Source organism: Anarhichas minor, unplaced genomic scaffold (assembly GCF_050575085.1).
Source record: "Anarhichas minor isolate MPS153535 unplaced genomic scaffold, ASM5057508v1 ptg000010l, whole genome shotgun sequence".
NCBI lineage: Eukaryota > Metazoa > Chordata > Actinopteri > Perciformes > Anarhichadidae > Anarhichas > Anarhichas minor.
The window spans coordinates 1,895,265-1,915,026 of record NW_027466456.1 but is presented as its reverse complement, the minus strand read 5'-3'; the positions used below and the strand labels follow the sequence as shown (position 1 = coordinate 1,915,026).

At 44.8% G+C, this 19,762-nt stretch overlaps 1 protein-coding gene across 4 annotated transcripts in view; it reads left to right on the top strand.

Annotated features, from left to right (window-relative positions):
- dnm3a (dynamin 3a) overlaps nucleotides 1-18,673 on the top strand; it is a 28,319-nt gene extending 9,646 nt beyond the window's left edge. The window contains exons 3-21 of one of the 4 annotated variants that reach the window (XM_076087438.1): nucleotides 343-492; nucleotides 1,302-1,505; nucleotides 1,680-1,778; nucleotides 3,314-3,474; nucleotides 3,575-3,717; nucleotides 3,811-3,946; nucleotides 4,254-4,321; nucleotides 4,426-4,564; nucleotides 4,657-4,743; nucleotides 4,840-4,910; nucleotides 5,000-5,060; nucleotides 6,210-6,236; nucleotides 6,846-6,959; nucleotides 11,300-11,409; nucleotides 14,673-14,784; nucleotides 15,405-15,566; nucleotides 16,272-16,495; nucleotides 16,568-16,726; nucleotides 18,276-18,673. In XM_076087438.1, coding sequence (XP_075943553.1) covers nucleotides 343-492; nucleotides 1,302-1,505; nucleotides 1,680-1,778; nucleotides 3,314-3,474; nucleotides 3,575-3,717; nucleotides 3,811-3,946; nucleotides 4,254-4,321; nucleotides 4,426-4,564; nucleotides 4,657-4,743; nucleotides 4,840-4,910; nucleotides 5,000-5,060; nucleotides 6,210-6,236; nucleotides 6,846-6,959; nucleotides 11,300-11,409; nucleotides 14,673-14,784; nucleotides 15,405-15,566; nucleotides 16,272-16,495; nucleotides 16,568-16,726; nucleotides 18,276-18,309 — 2,261 coding nt within the window. In that variant the 3' untranslated portion in view covers nucleotides 18,310-18,673. Of the gene's footprint in view, nucleotides 1-342; nucleotides 493-1,301; nucleotides 1,506-1,679; nucleotides 1,779-3,313; nucleotides 3,475-3,574; nucleotides 3,718-3,810; nucleotides 3,947-4,253; nucleotides 4,322-4,425; nucleotides 4,565-4,656; nucleotides 4,744-4,839; nucleotides 4,911-4,999; nucleotides 5,061-6,209; nucleotides 6,237-6,845; nucleotides 6,960-10,378; nucleotides 10,930-11,299; nucleotides 11,410-14,049; nucleotides 14,236-14,672; nucleotides 14,787-15,404; nucleotides 15,567-16,271; nucleotides 16,496-16,567; nucleotides 16,727-18,275 lie in introns of those variants that run through there. The other 3 variants (XM_076087439.1, XR_012953058.1, XM_076087440.1) reach the window with 3 other exon arrangements.
- The last annotated feature ends 1,089 nt before the right edge of the window (nucleotides 18,674-19,762 follow it).

Here is a 19,762-nt window from a genome sequence, read left to right as displayed (position 1 = left end):
TCATTCTGAAGCTGCCACCAGATGGCAGTATGATATTTTACAATGGCTGAGCCTGACCTGTGGGACAGTGATGGACTTACCATCCTAAAGTCAGAACTGTTTAATTATGAGGTTTTTTGGGAGAGAAGAAGTGTCCGGATGTATATCATTCTTATTATGTACAAACAATCTCAAATGGCTTTTAGAAACTTGCAAGAAGAGTACAATTAAAACCAAATAAAGTGGAGTTAATTAAATAGCATTTATGTATCGTGCTGTATTAAACTGTGCCATTGTGACCTGACTCCCAAACACTTTTTTTTAACTGGTGAGTGTTCCCCGGTCCGTTGTGTGTCTTTCCAGAGTACGGTGAGTTTTCCCACTGTAAAGGGAAGAAGTTCACAGACTTTGATGAGATCCGCATAGAGATTGAGGCAGAGACGCACAGACTCACAGGATCCAACAAAGGCATCTCTCCTGTCCCCATCAGCCTGAGGATTTACTCACCACACGGTAACACAATGTCTAATGTGTGTTGTTCACTGCGACATATCCATTCAAGTTCCATTCAGGAAGGTAATACAGGCACTCCAAAATCTATAACCTATGAGGAAGGAAATATTAAATGGCTTTTATTATAGTGGCTAAATCATTGAAAGAGCCAACATGTTTCAACAACTGTGCGTCTTCGTCAATAAACAAGCAAAGCGGCTGTGGCCACACCTATATGCTATAAACAACCAATGGGAGGAAATCACATGACCCGGATAATTACATGACATGTGAAACAAATTGGAAATAATGAAAACACTAAATATAATGAGAGAAGCTGGCACAGAAACGTTTTTTTTGATATGATAAGTACCCTTAGGTTTTTTGAAAAACAGAGAAGCCTATATGAAGGAAATAAAAGAATGATTACAGAAAACATGAGGTCTATATGCTCATTAAGACCAGGATAGTTTAACGCATCCAGTCGATTGATTTAAAAAGCTTGAAGTTAGGTCTTTGTATCCTGTTTCCTCTATTTGACCAAAGGTTTAATTTGTTCAATGCCCTCTATGCGCAGTAAGGAATCATTAGCATTGTGACACTCACTAAAGTGTCTAACCATGGGGTAATCACCTCGATTCCTAGGTCCAATGGTATATTTATGCTGAGCGTGGCGATCCCTCAGGCGTCTTTAAATACGGCTAATATAGAAGAATCCCTCCTCACATGGAGAAGACAGGCGGTTTATGACAGGAGTACTCTTGCAGTTGATGAAATGAACATATTAATTATGTTTATTTATGTATTTGTACTCTTCTGCATGCGTGCAGTGCTGAACCTGACTCTCGTGGACCTGCCTGGCATCACCAAGGTGCCGATAGGCGACCAGCCGGCAGACATAGAGTACCAGATAAGAGACATGATCATGCAGTTCATCTGTAAGGAGAACTGTCTCATCCTGGCTGTAACGCCAGCCAACACCGACCTGGCCAACTCTGATGCACTCAAACTGGCCAAAGATGTTGACCCACAGGGTAAGCCGTGTGTGTGTGTGTGTGTGTGTCTTCTGATGATGTCTTCATGGGGGATTAATTATCACTTTATTTCAATGCGATTGTTGAAGGGGTTGTCATATATCAGTCATACTTCCACAGGTTATGATATCACATTTGGATAAAATGTCCTCTTTTTCTTCATCTGCTTTTCAGGCCAGCGCACAATTGGTGTGATCACTAAGCTGGACCTGATGGACGAGGGAACAGATGCCCGGAACATTCTAGAGAACAGGTTGCTTCCCCTACGCAGAGGTGTGTGTGTGTGTGTGTGTGTGTGTGTGTGTGTGTGTGTGTGTGTGTGTGTGTGTGTGTGTGTGTGTGTGTGTGTGTGTGTGTGTGTGTGTGTGTGTGTGTGTGTGTGTGTGTGTGTGTGTGTGTGTGTGTGTGTGTGTGTGTGTGTGTGTGTGTGTGTGTGTGTGTGTGTGTGTGTTGAGTCAACTTGCTGTAATGCAGTCACACACTGCGTCCAGTGGAGGCTTTGTGGAGAGGACTGACATTATGATTCAGCAGCTCGGTCTCAATCAAGCTCTCAGTTCCTCTAGTTTCGTTTCTCTGTCTGACTCTTTATTTCTGTCTTCTTTATTCACTACCTCTCTGTTGAAAGATGCCCGTTCACTTTTTATGACATCACAGTAGTATCATTGAGTGTGTGAGTGTGTGTGTGTGGACATTTCTTCTGTGTATGTATCCAAGAGATAGACAGAATCAGAATCACCTTTCTTGGCCAAGTGTGCGTGCAATCTCAATGTACTTACACAGAAACAGACTTAGTGACAAGTAGTGAAACAATAGGTATGTATATATATAAAATTAGAATAAAACAAATTACTATATACAAGCCAGATGTTTTCTAAGTTGTAAACAATACAGAGTGTAGGATTTATAGAGACAGAGATGATATCATTGGTTAGTGAAAGTATGAGAGAGAGAGAGAGAGAGAGAGAGAGAGAGTGTGTGTGAGTGGACTGAGTAAAGCACCACCAGGTGCTGGCTCCTTCATGCTTCTCCTCCAGTGCTAATGCATTAGCTATGGAAGCCCACTGAAATAACTGCCCTGGTAGTAGCGTAGAGCTAGAGCATTAGATACGGAGCCTGGTGCTATTGCATCTATTACTGTACTAAACAGGGGATTTGGCCCGCTTCGAACCACATGCTCTGCTGTTGAACAGACGTATTCATTTCCTGCTCGTATGCAACAGTCCGAATGGAACGAATGAGTTCCCAGGGACACGTCGGAAAATGCAAGTTGAATCTGTCTCTCACCAGAGCTCTGAGTGCTCCGTCCTCTTGTTGCACATTGTCCTCCTTACAATGATCACATGCTCTTGCTTGGCCTATCACAGTTTGCGCTCAGGGCTGGGCAGAAGAAGCTACAGCTAAACATCTCCAAGGAAGTAAAACACACGCCAGGCTGCTGTTTGTGGATTCCTCATCTGCTTTTCACAACACAACATTTTAATAAAATAGCTCATTAATAGTTTGGGTTTAGATTTTAATAATGTCGGCTGGATCCTTGATTTATTAGCTATCAGATCTCAGATAGGGATTGTGAATGGATGCATGTCAGGGGAACTGTTAGTACAATAAACACACTATCCTGGACAGTGAGAGTGAGCAGCAAGATCCTGGTTGTAGAGCAGAGTCTGCTATCTGACCTGTTTAACAGACGAGTAGAGAAGAAGGCTGAAGCCATCTTATCCAGCACGCCCACCCACTATACTTTGCCTCCTGGCTCTTGGTTCAGATGTTAACATGTACAAGCACTCCTCTCATCTCCTCCTTCCTAGGTTACATCGGGGTGGTGAACCGCAGTCAGAAGGACATTGACGGGAAAAAGGATATTAAGGCAGCCCTGCTCGCGGAGAAGAACTTCTTCCTGTCCCATCCGGCCTACAAACACATGGCTGAGACCACGGGCACCCCGTATTTACAAAGAATACTAAACCAGGTTAAAAAACACACACACGCACATACAGGTCTGTCAGGAAAACTTATTTTCTTAGACAATATATATTGTGCCAGAAATAATTGCTGTTGTTTGTTTGCAGCAACTGACAAACCACATCCGGGACACTCTGCCAGCCTTCCGTAGTCACCTGCAGAGCCAGCTCATGGACTTGAACAAAGAGGCTGAGGAGTTCAGACAGTACCGTCCTGATGACCCTGCACGCAGGACCAAGATGCTGCTCCAGTCAGTCAGCCAATCACTCTGGATGCGCCTGTGTGTGCCCACTTGTTTGTCTTTTAGATAATTTTATACGTCAGTGTGTCTTCTGTCTCCCAGGTTGGTTCAGCGCTTGTCCGTCAACTTTGAGAAGCTAATCGAGGGCTCGGGCAACAAAGTAGACACCGTGAACCTGTCGGGAGGGGCTAGGATCAACCGAATCTTCCATGAGCGCTTCCCCTATGAACTGGTCAAGGTGTGTGGGAGATTCTGAGAACGATTTTTGTTAGTCTTGGTGCATATGTATATTCCATACTGTATGTGCATTAATAACTGTGATACTTAACTGTTAGTCTATTAAAGGCAGGGTTGGTAATCTTCTTCCAAAACATATTTGATATGTTTGTTGAAATTCTCATTATTTCCTGGGAGCAATCAATACGGGGCTGGGTTCTTCGGTGGGATGATTTTTAAAACCATCGTACTCTCAAGATTTCCAACCCCGCCTTTAACTTCAGCCAAGTGCTCAACTCTGACTGACAGTGTGCTGTGTTTGTCTTCAGCTCGAGTCCGATGAGAGGAAGCTGCGACGGGAGATCAACTATGCCATCAGAAACATCCATGGTGTCAGGTGTAGTATAGTGGCAAATGCTTTCACATCATTTATCATTTTCTGTTCCCTGCAGCCAAGCTCATTTTACTTCCTTCTCTCCATCTGCCTCTCCTTCCCTGTAGGACAGGTCTGTTCACTCCTGACATGGCCTTTGAAGCCATAGTGAAGAAACAGATATCAATGCTACAGGAACCGTGTGTTCAATTTGTCGACATGGTCAGCCAAGAACTCATCACCACTGTGTACCAGTGTATCAACGAGGTATAAACGTGTGTGTGTGTCTGTGTCTGTGTGTGTGTCTGTGTGTGTAACTGTCTTGTGTCTAACTGCTGGTCTGTTGTCCCCCTCTGTAGCTGAGTTCCTTTCCCAAACTGCAAGATGAGACGGAGAGAATTGTAACCTCTGAAATACGAGAGCAGGAGAGTAGATGCAGGGATCAGGTCATTCACACTCAGCTGGACATTACTTTCACTAATCTCTTTCAGATAACTCTACTGGAGTACTAACGTTTGTGTGTTCTGTCTGCGTTTGTTCAGGTCTTGTTGCTCATTGACACGCAGCTTGCCTACATAAATACCAAACATGAAGATTTCATCGGCTTCACTAAGTGAGTAAACTCATCGGTTTTAAACGATTAACTGTAAATTCTAACAAGCCAACAGAGTTAATGACAGGAGCTCCTCCTCTCTCTCTCAGCGCCCAGCAGACATGCAAGCAAAGCAATAAGAAGACTGTTGCAGTGATGGCAGGAAACCATGTAAGACTTTCACTGCATTCATTCATATCTATATACAGTATATATATATATATATATATATATATATATATATATATATATATATATTTACAGTGTGTATATATATATATATATATATATATATATATATATATGAGGTTAAGAACTAAGCGCACAGGTTAAGAACGAAGCGCACAGCAGGAAAATGCCCGTTTACAGTATTTTAATCATTGTTCCGTCACTTCGTTCAGAGTGAAATATCCCAACAATTATTAACACTCAAGATCCCTCGGGGATGCATCGGAATTACTCATCTACAGTAGTCTCACCATAAGTTTTAAAGAAACAACGAGTAGGATTTTCCTAAAAAAGTACAAAATTAATCCAGAAAAATTCTATATTATAGTAAAACACTGACCGGGAACATTTTACTGCACAATGAGCACTAAAACTTTTCATTCTAGAAGTACATGTTGCTGATAATACTTGTACTTAGTTAAGGTTTTGAATGCAGGACTTTTACTTGTAGTGGAGTATTTTCACAGTGTGGTGATAGTACTTTCACTGAGTTAAATGATCTGAATACCTTTTCCACCACTGATGGTTATGAACTATTATTTTTTCCATCCATCTTACTTTTTTCATTTTATTTTCAGTAATGTCCCCGTCCCCCCATGTGTTACTCATTAATCAGCATTAATAAGAATTCATAGCTGCAGATAAATTAGGTATTTTGTGATTTTCCTGGAGGGGATTCGGGGTCCAATCCTGCAACCCGGGTTGATCTTGACTTCTCAAAGGAATGCAGTCGAGCAGAGATGGAAGGCGTCTCAATCTGTTATGATTAATACGTAACATGATATTTATGTGACACATTTATAAGCAGGGCTAATTAAAAACACGAGCCCAGTGAGTGTGATTGGGTTTAGTCAGGAACCTTCGTGTGTGATGATGAGATTTGTTGAACAGCAGCATATTTTAACCACAGCTAAAGAAATAAACAATGTTGTCAGTTATTTACACAATCTGTCATGTCACTGTCATAGTAGTTAACTATTAAAACATCAGTATCAGTGTCATCCCCCCCAAAAGTACGTAATATTCCTCTACTAAACAAGACATTAACGCTTAAATCTCACTTTTGCTCCCTCATCTCCTGTTTCTCTCCAGGGTGTGGCCCCTCCTTCAAGACTAATAGTAGGAGACCGTTCTCTTTAAGCTCACTCACTGCTGCCTCTCCTGGAAATACGTCCTGTGCAGGATTCAAGCTTAAGTGTTGTGGGTCGGCATGCAAACACGCACACTGGCAAATGGCTTCTTGTAGCTTTGTCAATCTTTTATTTTATCATCTGCACCTGATTCCTTTCAAACTCTTTTCAGTGACAGTGTTCTCTCTCTCTGTCTCAACCTCATCGTCTTTACTTTCTGCCGTCCCACCGCTTCATAACCTCGTGCACATGTTCATATTTTCCCTGTGTGCAGGACGTCCGTGTCATTTTCTTGGTATCTTTATGTCATCTCACTCTTCCAGCCTCTCATGTCGTGTCTTTACCTCCAAATGTGTTTAGTTACTTTTTTGTTTCTGTGCTTACGTTGTGTGTATCTCGTCATATATCTCACAAATTATTATTTTTTCCTACAGTGTCAAGTGTTCACTCTTTCTTTCATCAGCAAGAGTCCACTCTTATTGTGTGGCCTTTATTTTTTCTACCTTGCTAATCTAATTTTCCTTCAAACTGTCCTCTGAATGCTTTTGATGACGTCAGTCCTGCCATCTGAGCTCCTTACCCTCGTTTTGTCTTGCAGGTCATACGCAAGGGCTGGCTGACCATCAGCAACATCGGCATCATGAAAGGTGGAGCCAAGGAATACTGGTTCATCCTCAGTGCAGAGAGCCTGTCCTGGTTCAGGGACGACGAGGTGAGGCGTTCACGCACTCAAGACATTTAAAGTCAAAACACAGCAGCACTCTGTTTATTAAAACACGTTTATTCACACAGATCTCAGTTTGACACGGCACGTTAATTGGGAGGTTGAGAGATAATCAAGTAGAAGGGGAAATCCCTCTCATCTGGTGGTATTGTTGCCACAGCGTCATTGAAGTAAATGGTGGAGCCAGCTCAGCTCTGTTTCTGGTGTCTGTGGGGCTGCCATCTGTCTGCCTGTCTGTGCCTGCTGTACAGGAGCAGAAGGTCTGCACAGCAAGTGTAGACAGGCAGACACACCACAACAGTCTCATCCTGTCACAGTCCATGTCCTGGGACGAAGGAAGGGCAGAGTGCAGGAAGTGAGGTCAGAAGAAGGGGAACACATCGCAGCGCTCGTTCGTGGATATAAAAACCTGTAAACACTCACATCTGGATGAAAACACCGTGTTGTTGTGGAGGAACTAGAGTTGCGTGTTGTTTCCCAGACATAACTGAGTGGTTGATGGAACACTTTTACAGATAAGTTAGTGTTCTTGGTAACCGTCGTGCTGTGGGTCAAACTAGACGCTTTTTGACATATGACACCAATAACTAAAAGAGCATCTTAAACCCGGTTTCTCTGTCCAACTGTTTTCTTTGCTTTTCCCTGCTGCCACCTGGACCGGCTCCGTTTCCCCCATTCATTCCTCTACCCTCCCCCCCCCCTCCACATTCGTCCCGCTCTGCCTTCCCTCTTCCCCTCACTCCCCCTTTTCTTCCTCCTCTGGGAGTTCAGGCATTTGGAGCGGCTCACTCTGACACAGCTGGAGCTGCCCCAAGCCAAACTAAGACACACACACACACTCACACACACATACACACAGTGGACAGACTAGTATATACAGTATACAGTACACATGCGGAGTCTGATGTAAACAAACTGGCATGCAAATAGTGGAGAAAAATATACACTAACTCAGACAGACACGGTCACTTTTCAGATAAACACTGGGTCTCTTGAAAACAGTGTTCCTAGCCCCAGGCATGCATATTGTACAGACACACACACACACACACACACACATAGTGTTATAGGTTTCCTCTCGCTGTCATCTCCTGGTGATCAAATCAACTCACGCATACACACAGACTGAGCACATCTGCAGCGAATATCTGTTGAGCACATCAGAGAAACAACCTTTGGCTGTGTGCAGATTCGTGATGAGACGCGCATGTGTCACTACGTGGACTGAAGCTAATTCGAAAAAACTTCTAAACTTTGAAAAATTAATTTTGGTTCAGCTGGTTTAAGCCCTGCGCCTCCTCACTACGTTGGGAGGTTTTATCTGCTGTGTTTGGAAGGCCTGAGTGCAAAAGCAGTCACCCACATTATCACAGTAGATCGTATCGTCTGCCTTTTCCACATTGCATCTGTGCGACCTGCAGCCAAACTTCTGCTTCTTCTCTCTTGCAGTTCTCTCTCTCTCTTCCCCCCCCCCCCCCGCCCACACTACCTTCCACAGACATTTATTTTTTCTTCGACTACTGCCCCCCCTCCCCCCTCCTTTTTAAAATTTCTCTTTCTTTACCTCTGTTGCCTTTTCCTCCTCCTTTCTTCCCCCTCTCTCTCTCCCCCTCTCTGTGGTTGGCAGTCTCTCTGGGACTGTGCACATTCCTGGCTGGAAAATCTGAAGCTTTGTCCAAACACCAGCTTCCAAGATCTGCCCAGAGAAGTCCCACATGGCTGTTTCTACACTGCAGACCTCCCCCTTTGACTCCCCCCCCCCCCCCCCACACTCCTCTCAACTCCACCACAGTCTCTCTCTCTCTCCCCCCCCCCCCATTCCCTCACCCTCAACCTCCCCTCTCCATCCCTGCCAATTGCGTCTGGACACTTTTAACGTTTTTAAGGCCGCGCGGTACATCTCCTCTCTGAGTATCTAAACAGTTGTACCCTGAGCGAGCAGCACAGTAGTTCACAGTTTAATCTCCACAGCACACTGACCAGACATGCATTCCTTCACCCCCCGACTGCCAGGGCTCCACCAGGCAGTCTGAAGAAAAACAGACGGCTCATGCATATACACTTAATCTGCACGCTCCCCTCTTTGTGTAGGTGTCTGTGTGTCTGTGTGTGTCTGTGAGAGGCCCGTTCCATATCTCAAATCCATTAGTCTACAGAACGAGGAGACACAGCAGCTCTGATGTATGATACTTCATGACCACCCTGACACCAATATGACACATATACACACACACACACATGCATATACAAAGCAGTGCCATGATGTCTGTGAGCACAGGGGTTATCGTACTGTCACACGGATGCACATGCAGAACCTTAAAATACCCAGTGAGAGGCACCCTGATAAAAAAGAATCAGTTAGTTTCGAGCTTCTCTAAAATGAATGTGTGTAAAAGACTTTTCTTAAATGCGATGCATGTAAAATTCTCGTAGTTATCACCCGCCGCTAACAAATGTGACAAATCATTACGCTTGACCAAATATAGAGTTAATGGCAGCAGTTTGAACAGTGGATAGCTGGGGACAGTGAATGCATCAGAGTATTAGAGCCTAGATTTGCCGATGCGTAGAGTACATGCAGGTTTGTCCGTCGAGTCTCGCCGCTGAAGCACTTCCTTGCACAGTCTAACCAATGTGCAGACTACTGTACACCAGTAAGATCCTGAACAGGTAGTCTGAACACTGGGATGACGGAGCAGGACCCTTTCTCACTTTCTCTTCGGCCTCCCCCCTTTTCCCGCCAACAGTCCTGCAAGTGGCGGAGGGGGAATCGTGGGGGAAAAAAGATTTCCTCTGTTATATTTTCTTGTTTCTTATCCTGTGTCGGTGCAGGAGTCGCCAAGGCGAGGGGTCTCACACACATCAGACATCCACTCCTTACGGGTGTCCCTCCTCCGGAGATGTGAGCGTGTCTCGGGTCGGGCGTCCGCCCGGGCTGCGTCCCGGCGTAGTATCCAGTCTTGACGTGGCACATTCACTCATTCAGCTCGAGATCTGCCCGTTCACTCGGGGAAGGCGTGAGGAAATGCGGGGAGTGAGAGAACGAGAGAGAGAGAGAGTTAGGGAGGAACTTAGCAGCCATATATGGGTTGATGGGACCCATGGGGAATCAACTTTGGAGTGGTCTGCAGTTTCTCCCCACTTCTCCTGCACACTCTGTCCTGCTGTCTATGTTCCTCAACCCCTTCCTCTCCTCCTCTCGCAAAAAAGAAATTCAAATCCCTCTATCCACCTCTATCCCTCCTCTTCCTCTCTTCATCATCTCTACTTTCTATTTCTACCCCATCAGAGCACCCTATACTCTCTCCAGTCTCCTCCCCCCCCCCCCCCCCCTCTGTCCAAAGCGATCCCAGATGTTGCTGTATGAGCGCCAATCCCGTCCAGTCACTTTTTTTTTTTTTTTTCAGCCTCTGTTACAGGAAGTGGGCCCCTTTTGGAAAAAAAAAAGGAAAGAGGAACGAAGGAAGAGAGTCACAGGGTTCAGGGGAGCACTGAGAGAGGGAAGGACCCGAAATGTACCACCGGCACACATCGCATCCCGTACATCATGCGTACACGTGGTCAGATGCAAACATTTTTATGGACACCCTGTTTAGCAGGCGTGCTTTAGTTCACACTTCTACGGACATCACATTTCTATTTCGTACCCTCTTTACCTCACCCATGGGTGCTCCTCTGACCAGCCTCTCTGGAAGCTCCCCTGCTCAAAGGTTAGAAAGAGGGAGCAGGCCCGAGGAAGAGAGATGAAGGGGGAAGGGCTTCACTTTAGGAGAAATGTTGTGTTAGAGCTAGAGTCTGAGTAATGACTTTCACATGTGGGCCCGGCCTCTCTCCCTCCCTCCCTCCTTCACTTCTCCGTACCCTGCCTTCATACTGTCTGGTTCTCCTCACGCGGGCCGCTCCACTCCTCCAACTGTTCCCTGTCATTCATAAGTCCCCGCGGTGTTGACAGACTATAGACTTCTGGTACCCCCCCCCCCCCCCCCCTCTCTCTCTCTCTCTCTCTCCCCCTCTCCCGCTGTCTCTCTCTTACGCTAGTTAGCGGGCTGCTGATGGGAGTCAGTCTGGCAGGCAGACACTTCATCAGATGAACTCAGGTGCTCTGCGAGCATCTCCCGTTCACTTCTCCTTCTGCAGTTCAAGCCCTGGTCTTTCCTCTCTAGAGGCAGGCTGAAAAATATTTACAACCAGACATACAACTATTTAAGCTAAATCCCCCCACGACTGAACTGTCTTCATTCTCTGTTGTTTTGTCTGCTATCAACACCTGTGTTGCCTCGCTGTGATGTCATATTTTACCCCGCATACCTCTGTTCTGTCTCTTCCAGGAGAAGGAGAAGAAGTACATGCTTCCCCTGGACAACCTAAAGCTCAGAGATGTGGAGAAGGGCTTCTTGTCCAGCAAATTTGTCTTTGCTATCTACAACACAGAGTTAAGGTTTGTGTGTGTGTGTGTGTGTGTGTGTGTGTGTGTGTGTGCGCACGGACTCAGAAAAAGGGAGTTCTGTTCTTGTCACCTGAAGTGTTAGTGATGTTTTTAGAAGGGTGGACATGTCGGAGGAGCTAGAGAGAGAGAGAGAGAGAGAGAGAGAGAGAGAGAGAGAGAGAGAGAGAGAGAGTGTGTGTGTGTGTGTGTTTAGGAGCTGGAGCTGACTCAAAGCCCGGCTGATTGTACCAGAGCATGTGGGCTTTGTTTATAATTCTGTGCTATGCTGCATTCGGACACACAGACTGGATTTGTGTGTGTGTGTGTGCGTGCGTGTGTGTGCGTGTGCGTGTGTGTGTGTGTAGACCACAGCATACCGATGGCAGGCTCATTAAGCAGCTAATCAAAGCCAGAGAGCTTGGATCAGAGATGAGGCTGCTCTTGTTTGGAAAGAATTGCTCGACTCACCACAAAAAGGAGGGAGAAAATAAGAATTGGAAGGGTTGAGAGGAGAAAGAAAGCGAGAGAACGAGAGAGCGAGAATATCAGAGCCATCGGCCAGGAATGTGTCAAAGTCTGTCCTATGGCGCCCCCCTTTTCCTGCGTCCTAACTCTCTCTGTTTCTCTTTCTGTATTTGTGTGTGTGTGTGTGTGTGTGTGTGTGTGTGTGTGTGTGTGGCAGACATTGCAGTGGTTTTGTCCCTGTCTGACAGTAATCAAAAACCTCAGGAAACTCTTTAAATCTAAAGCAGTCAAGGATCTGTGCAGAAATTCCTCAAGATGAGTGAAAAAGCTCACGCCGGCTACGAGCTGAGGAGAGGACAGCGAAGTGAGCGATAAATCAGCGCAGAGAACCTTTTTAATGTGCGCTCGCTGGTGTAAACGAACGTCAGCGTCCTGATCTTAGTGTAATAGCACTCTAGTATTGTCATTGTTGGCCTTGTTCCCCCGTCTGTTAGCCACCACGCCCTGACTTATTAGCCCAGCCATAAGCTCACAGACTTGATCTTTCTGTCTCTCTCTCTCTCTCTCTCTCTCTCTCTCTCTCTCTCTCTCTCTCTCTCTCTCTCTCTCTCTCTTTCTACTGCTGCAGTTTTATCCTCTTTCCACTTCTGCTGTCTCTTTCATTCTCACACACACAAAAGGTTTCACATATTTGAGGTTAATTGCTATGTGTTCTGAATGTGAGAAGGGAACAACAAAAGGGGGAAAGAAACAACCGAGTGATTAAAGAAAAATGTTTAACAGATGGGCCGCAGGCTGCTCCAGATCCTTCGCCTGTTTCTTACTTTGCTGTGCTGCCGCCAAAGCACGGAGGGAGACGGAGTGAAGAGGGGAAAGAGTGTAACATTGAGGAAATAGATGATGGAGATAAGGGGATAAGATGCAGGTAGGAAGGTCATCTCAAGCACAGTGGGTTGGAACTGTGTGTCTCTATGCCCTTAACATTTGTCAGTGAATCGTTCTCTCTTTACATTCTTTTGGATTGTATATTGTATTTTCCATTTAAAGGATCGTACCAAATTTTGGGATGACTGATGCATAGTGCATAGTGAAAATAAAGAATAGACTCTATAGGAAATACACAAACATATACACAAGCTTTGTTCAATGCTACATACAACTTAAATACCACCAGACTGAAGCATCAAGTATAGATCATCATAATGTGAAGATTAGAAAAAAAGAAAAACTGGATGTAGTGAAGCTAATGTAGAGCCGCTTCTGCTGCTTTATAAAGGTGGTCAAATCAAAAGGCAATAAACTAGCATCAGAGACATTAAAGAAAATTAAATTAAATACTTTTTTTTTTTCAATCTGTGGCTCCCAACACAGGGGGGACTCTGCTGGGGCCCTTTTACACACAACCAAGTGACCTGTGTCATTGACTCCGGTCAGCCAGTGCCCCATTTAAATAAGCTGCGTCTACATTACACCAGGCTGGGATTTTGTCCCGCTAATAATTTTAACAAAATGTTGCATGAAAGCTCCGACAAATCGTTTTATAGAATTACCGTCGTTGGCAAACTTGTGGGCCTGTGAAGGCTAAATTATTAGCAACATTTTCTCTCCATCTCTAAAACGCTTCAGCGATATTGACACATTATTATTTTCTCTTTTTGATAAGTCCATCTCCATTTTGTTTTGGGTTGCTTTGCAGTGTAGGGAGGCACAATGCTGGAATAGCAACTTTTTTTCCACCGTTGAATCAGGGTTTCACAGTCTGAAGGGACGTGCAAACGTATCTTCATTTGTAGAACAGTTAATAGGATCGCCCTCTCTCTGACATGACCTGGGATTAGCTGTGATTCAACAACAATTTGCTGAAATGTAATGTGTAAAAAACTGCCTACTCCAGCTTTATTTGTTACCTTTATGGAAACACAAGAAAACTGTACAAATACAATCTTGTCAATGTGCAAATATGAGTTGGGTTCACATTTTACACACAAAGCAACCTTGTTCCAATAACAGTTGACTTGTGTACAAAGTGAGTCAAGAGTGAAGAAGGGGGATTTAAAATCATCCACGCGGTCTCGGTTCCACTTTAGCTCTGACGTCTTCTGATAAAAGGTGACTGGCAGCTCACAAGATTGATGATGATTAAGTTTTTAGCACCACTGGGGACTACTTTCCTCTCTTCCCTTTAAGACGTGGAGCAACACTTGTTTGGTTTCACCTGGAAGTGAACATGTTCAGAAAGAGGAGACGGCGGATAGCTGAGAATGACGTTGTCGCTCGGCTGAAACTGTCCCACGCATTGTGACCAAAGCTCTGTCTCCATCATCTCCTCTGAGTTTACGAGAGAAACCAGTAATTACGTGTCATTACTGAAAGGTCAGGGTTCTTCTTTTTGGTGACGCTTGTCGTATCATCCAGCACTCTGTATTCAACCTGTGGATGATTTCAGTATGTATGTTCTCAATGGGTCAGTCTCCCCACAACTCTATTTGTTGAAGGGATGTACAGTTGTGAGATTGCATGCTACGCTCCACATACTCAATATCGGTTAATGTACTTTTGTGCAAGTTGGCATTGCATTATGGGATATTTATGCCGACGTAGTGTCCATACTACAATATTTCACCAGAAATAGTATGCAATTTGCCTACTATTGGCACACTAAGGTTTCGGACGTACTAAAAACAATCTCACATACTGTTATAGCGAAATGAATGTTGGTGTGTAATGTTTGGACGCAACATCTGTATTGTGGAAAGAGTGTTGTTACTGGCCGGAAAGACGTCTGACAATGTTTTGCACTGAATTTGCAGGAACGTGTATAAGGACTACAAGTGCCTGGAGTTGGCCTGTTGCTCTCAGGAGGAGTTGGACAGCTGGAAGTCGTCTCTGCTGCAGGCCGGAGTCTACCCGGAGAAAGTCACCGTCAGTACTCCGACCCGCTTATTCAACCCGATTAGACCCACCCCTGACCGTAGCTGTGGGGGGAGCTGCACCTGTCTGCTCCTTACCTTTCTGCGTTGAATGCACTCACTGACTCTGCTAACGCTTAAAACGCTGACCATAACCCCTCACCCTTCTCTCCGTGTTCCCCCTTCTCCTCCCCTGCCAAAGCGAGAGAGAAAAAAGAAAAAGCCAGTCCCCCACCCCTTCCATCTCGCTCTGTCGTTGGCTCCTCAGCACAGCATTCTTGGCCCATGATGTCACTACAACATGTGTGTGTGTGTTCTCGTCTGTTTCTAATCAGCAGTTCCTCGTCCCTCACTCGCTCCCCCCTTCTCTTTCTTCTTCCCATCTCTTGTGTTCCCTCTATTCTGCTCTCCCTGTTCCTTCCACAGTGGCTCTTCACTTCTTCTCGTCGCAAGCATGCGCGCATAACGAGATATTGAAAATACACACGAGACCGTATTGAACATGAAATTACCGGCTGTGTTACCTCAACTGCTGCACGTTTCACTGCAGTCGGTTAAAACAAAATGGACAATCAGAACATAGAGTATGTTGCAATCACTCCCCAACTCCCATCTGGTCTGTGTGTCACTCAGGTGGACGGGCGGGGAAACGGAGCTCCTGAGAACTTCAGTGACCCTCAGCTGGAGCGTCAGGTGGAAACCATTCGCAGCTTGGTGGACTCCTACATGAGCATCATCTACAAGACCTTCAAGGACTTGATGCCAAAGACCGTCATGCACCTCATGATCAACAGCGTAGGACATTCACACCAGACTCCTCACTTTTAATCATTTCCCCTTTCTTTCTTCTCGCCCACAGCCCAGCAAAACCTGCTAAAACGTTTTTGAAGTGGCTTTGTTTGGCGTTAATCTTCCCCATAACTTGGCCATTAGAATCTGTATTTCTTTGTCTATCATACAAGTCGTCACCATTTGAAACACTATTTGCATATTCCAACTACTTGGAAAAGTCCTTTTCAAGGGAAAAGTCCCTTTTTAAAGGTACAGTTCACCCCAAAACCAGAAATACATATTTTTCATTTACCTGTAGTGCTGTTTATCGATCCACAGCTGTGAGCAGTTTTCTGTTGGAACTATTTTCTTTCAATCATCTACATGAAACTGCTCAGAACGAGGTCTGTGGATTATCTAGAGTAACCGGGTCAGGACTTCTGGAAAGAGACGTTGCTGTTGAGTTTTTCCAAATGTACTTTTTGGCGAGTCAGTTTCATATAATGTAATTATATTGGAGAGGAAAAAATGATCTCCATAACAAACACCAAAACAATCTGGATTGATAAATAACACGACGAGTAAGAGGGAAAAAATCGTAATTTAGATTTTGGGGTGAACTGTCCCTTTAAGAATTTCGGGCCATAATCTCCCAAATCGGAGTAAACTATCAGTTTACAAAGTGTAACATTTTGACTTGTGGCAGCTGTTAATAATCCCCCTCTGTAGGTGAAGGAGTTCATTAGCTCCGAGCTGCTGGCCCAGCTCTACGCTCTGGGAGAATGCTCAGCGCTGATGGATGAGTCACCGGAGCAGCAGCAGCACCGAGAGGAGGTGCTCCGCCAGCACGCCTCCCTGAAGGAGGCGCTCGCCGTGGTCGGGAAGTTCTCCACCTCCACCTGCACCACCCCTCTGCCTCCACCCGTGGACTCCTCCTGGATACAGGCCTCCAGGTAGTTGAACTACACGCGATAAAGCTGTGCTTCCTGTCGCCTGTCACTGAACGTTCTCTTATTCCACCCCAGCCCGACCGTCCGTAAAAACTCTGTGACCAAGCCGGTGGTGTCTCGCGGCCACGCCCCGTCTGTCCGCCGGGTGCCCGCTCCTCACACCGTTTCCAAGAGCGCCGACGGCCTTCGGCAGCTCGTTGGCCAGCCCGGCCGGGCTCCATCTAGTGTGCCAAGGTGACTCAGAAACCACACGACCGCAGGCCCTGAAACCAGACCGGTTACATTAAGATGACCTCCCATCTGTCACTCAAACATGCACTGGCATATATGCATACACACACTCACACACACAGACACACACACACACACACACGATCAAACCGTGTGCTTCGGGGGCAGAGGGAGTTGTTATTTGAGCTGGGTGGGGGTCTGCTGGAAAAATGTGTTTCTCATATTCTCTTTCCCATCAGTAGACAGGACTTCTCTCTGTGCAGCTTTCTACCGGAGCCAGAGACAACAGGCTGAGCGCTCTATCAAGTTTTCATCTTTCTCTCCGTCCTTCATCTCCCCCTCTTATTCCCTCCTTCTAGCATGCATTTTGTTTTATTGCCCTCCCCAGTTTCCCTCATGCAGTAACTGTTATTTTCCCTCTCTCTCTCCCCCCCAATTCTTTTTCTTGTACATTTCTTCACTTCTCCTCTTTCACTGGTTCCTCCCCTGCTTTTGGCCGGTCTCTCCTTCTTCTCTCCGCCTCATTTCCTCTGTGCTCTCCGATGGTTCTTTAGGTTCTTTCCCGCATGGTCTCCCTCTTTCCCTTCCTGACTCATTCCATCCAACGTCATGCCTCTTTTTCTCACTCAATCGCTCTCCCCCTATAGATATACAGTACGTGGGGCATGAGCTTGCTTCTATAAGTTTATTTATTTTTTCTCCGCCATATTTATTCAAATTAAGTATGCTGACACTATAGGTCATCTATTGTGCAACAATCCAAATGTGTGACATAATGGCAAAATCTAAAAGATATGTACATGGAAACTTGTAATGCAGTGCTCCAACATTTGGAAAAGCTGCCTGCTAAATTGTACATCTCTCCATCTTTCTAACCGACTGCTATATTATAGTAATCTCTAATAACCATTATTTCTTCGCTTTTATTCCCCTTTTTTTTCCTCTGCCAAACCCTCATGATTCTCCATGTTTTACATGGCATGTAACTGTTTTTGCAAGTTTTCACATCATTTTCATGACAAGCCTCTAATCCCGGGGTCATGATAGGTTACACCCATAGAAATATATTTTATTTCTGTGTTCACACCATCGGCCTCAAAGCTGTTCACTGAAGGGCCAACACAAGTTTGCAGCTGCAGTGGAGACGTACAGTTAGCCTGTTTTTTTGTTAATTTATTGATGAAATGGGCATATGAAGCTGATGTGCTGCTATTTTTATGCTATCCGGTGTTAGAACTCACAGTTGAGCGAACTGCTGCATAACTAGATTAATAGATTATGATGATGAGGGATCAGACATTATCTCTATAATCAGTTTGTCAGGTCTGCCGTTAAGAAATCTACAGTCGAAGAATGAAAGATGGAAGAAAAAACAAATGCAATGGTGGATATTGAATGGATCTCTGTCGATAATACAAGAACAAAGCACACTACTGCATTTCATTCCGTCTCTCCTTGTGAACGATATTATAAGGCATTCAAGTGATTGTTCTGTTAATATTGTTCTATTATACTGAACCATTGAATCTTTGATGTGACCTTCTCTCTCCAGGAGGCATCCTCCATCTATCCCAAACGGGAAATAACGGTCCTCTCTGCTCTGAACTCCATTACCCATCAACCCCAGTGATCCTTCCAGCTGCCGCTCACTGCTGCCCAGAGACACCCACGACCTGTGTGATGTGTAATCCAGCTGAAGCACTATGCTGGGCTTCTCTGCACCTTCCTTTGGGAGCTGCCGTCTGCCAAATCCACTGAGCCTTGAGTCTGTTTTGTACATAATATCATCGGCCATAAAAGCCGGAATGTGCTCGACTGTCTGCCGACTTTCCTCAAGTGCCTGAACTTTGTGTAAATAGAAATATCAATTTTGAGTTATTCTGCTAAAAGAGAATACACATGCACTATTTTCTCTGTTTTATGAATAAACAGGTTATATTTTTGAACGTGTTCAAGTTTTCTGTGTATATCTGCAGTTTGCTAACGAAGATCCAAGAACATTTAAGGGCCCTTGTGGGTGTTGTCCCAGCAAAAATCATGATAGCTCAATTTCAGTTATGTCACAATTAAACTCTATTTATCTTGAGTAGAATTCAGCAGATGATGTTTAACAGGAATTATCAGATGTTATCTCTGCTCCAACTGTAGCCTCAGTTACATTTTGGGTTATTTTAATTACGTATAGACAGCTAGATAGATTTGGAAGTTGGATTAATACATCAAATTATTATTACATGATCACTTTTTTTATTTAAAGGTGTAACATTTAAGTTAAGCTATTGCATGTGCATACATTTGGCCTCAGAGTAACTTTAGTTCCTACCTGGCATTGTTTGCTGGGGGACAGGTGTGAGTGTAACAGAGTGTAAGTTGTGAACCCAAAAGCTGCAGAGGACTGCAGAAGACCACTAAGCATGAACGTAGAATTACAATACAAGTTTTTGTTTAGTGTCTAAAAATATACAATAAATATATATATATTCAAGGTTGTTCAGGTTCTTTTGGCTTATAGGGCTCCCTGACAGAAATATTTGGGGATCCCTGGTGTATGTGGACCACTGTTCGTTATTCCATAAATAAAACATCTAAATAAACAGAAAAAATAATCGAATTAAAAATATAATTTGCAATCATTTGTTGGTTAAGTATCTAAAATATATAATATATGATTAAAAATATTGTAAATATGATTAAAATATAATTTGGAACCGTGCAATCGGCGATGCGCCATCACCACCACGCACTTCCCCCTCGCACGTGGAGGCCGCACACAGTCGGGCGGCTCGACTGAACCGGATGTTGAAGTCGCGCTTCATCCCCCCGCTTAATGGCGCCACCGCAGCGTTTAAAAACCACCGCGAGGCACGCGGTCACGTTTCGCACCACGCCGGGGAGAAGAGAGGTGAAGGTACGACACCTAGCGTCCACACACACACACACACCGCTTATACTGCACGTGCGTGTCTCCATTCATACTTTCTGGAATCCACTTTCTTTTTTCACAACATGGGTTTCTAAGACAAAAAGCTGGCCTTAAAA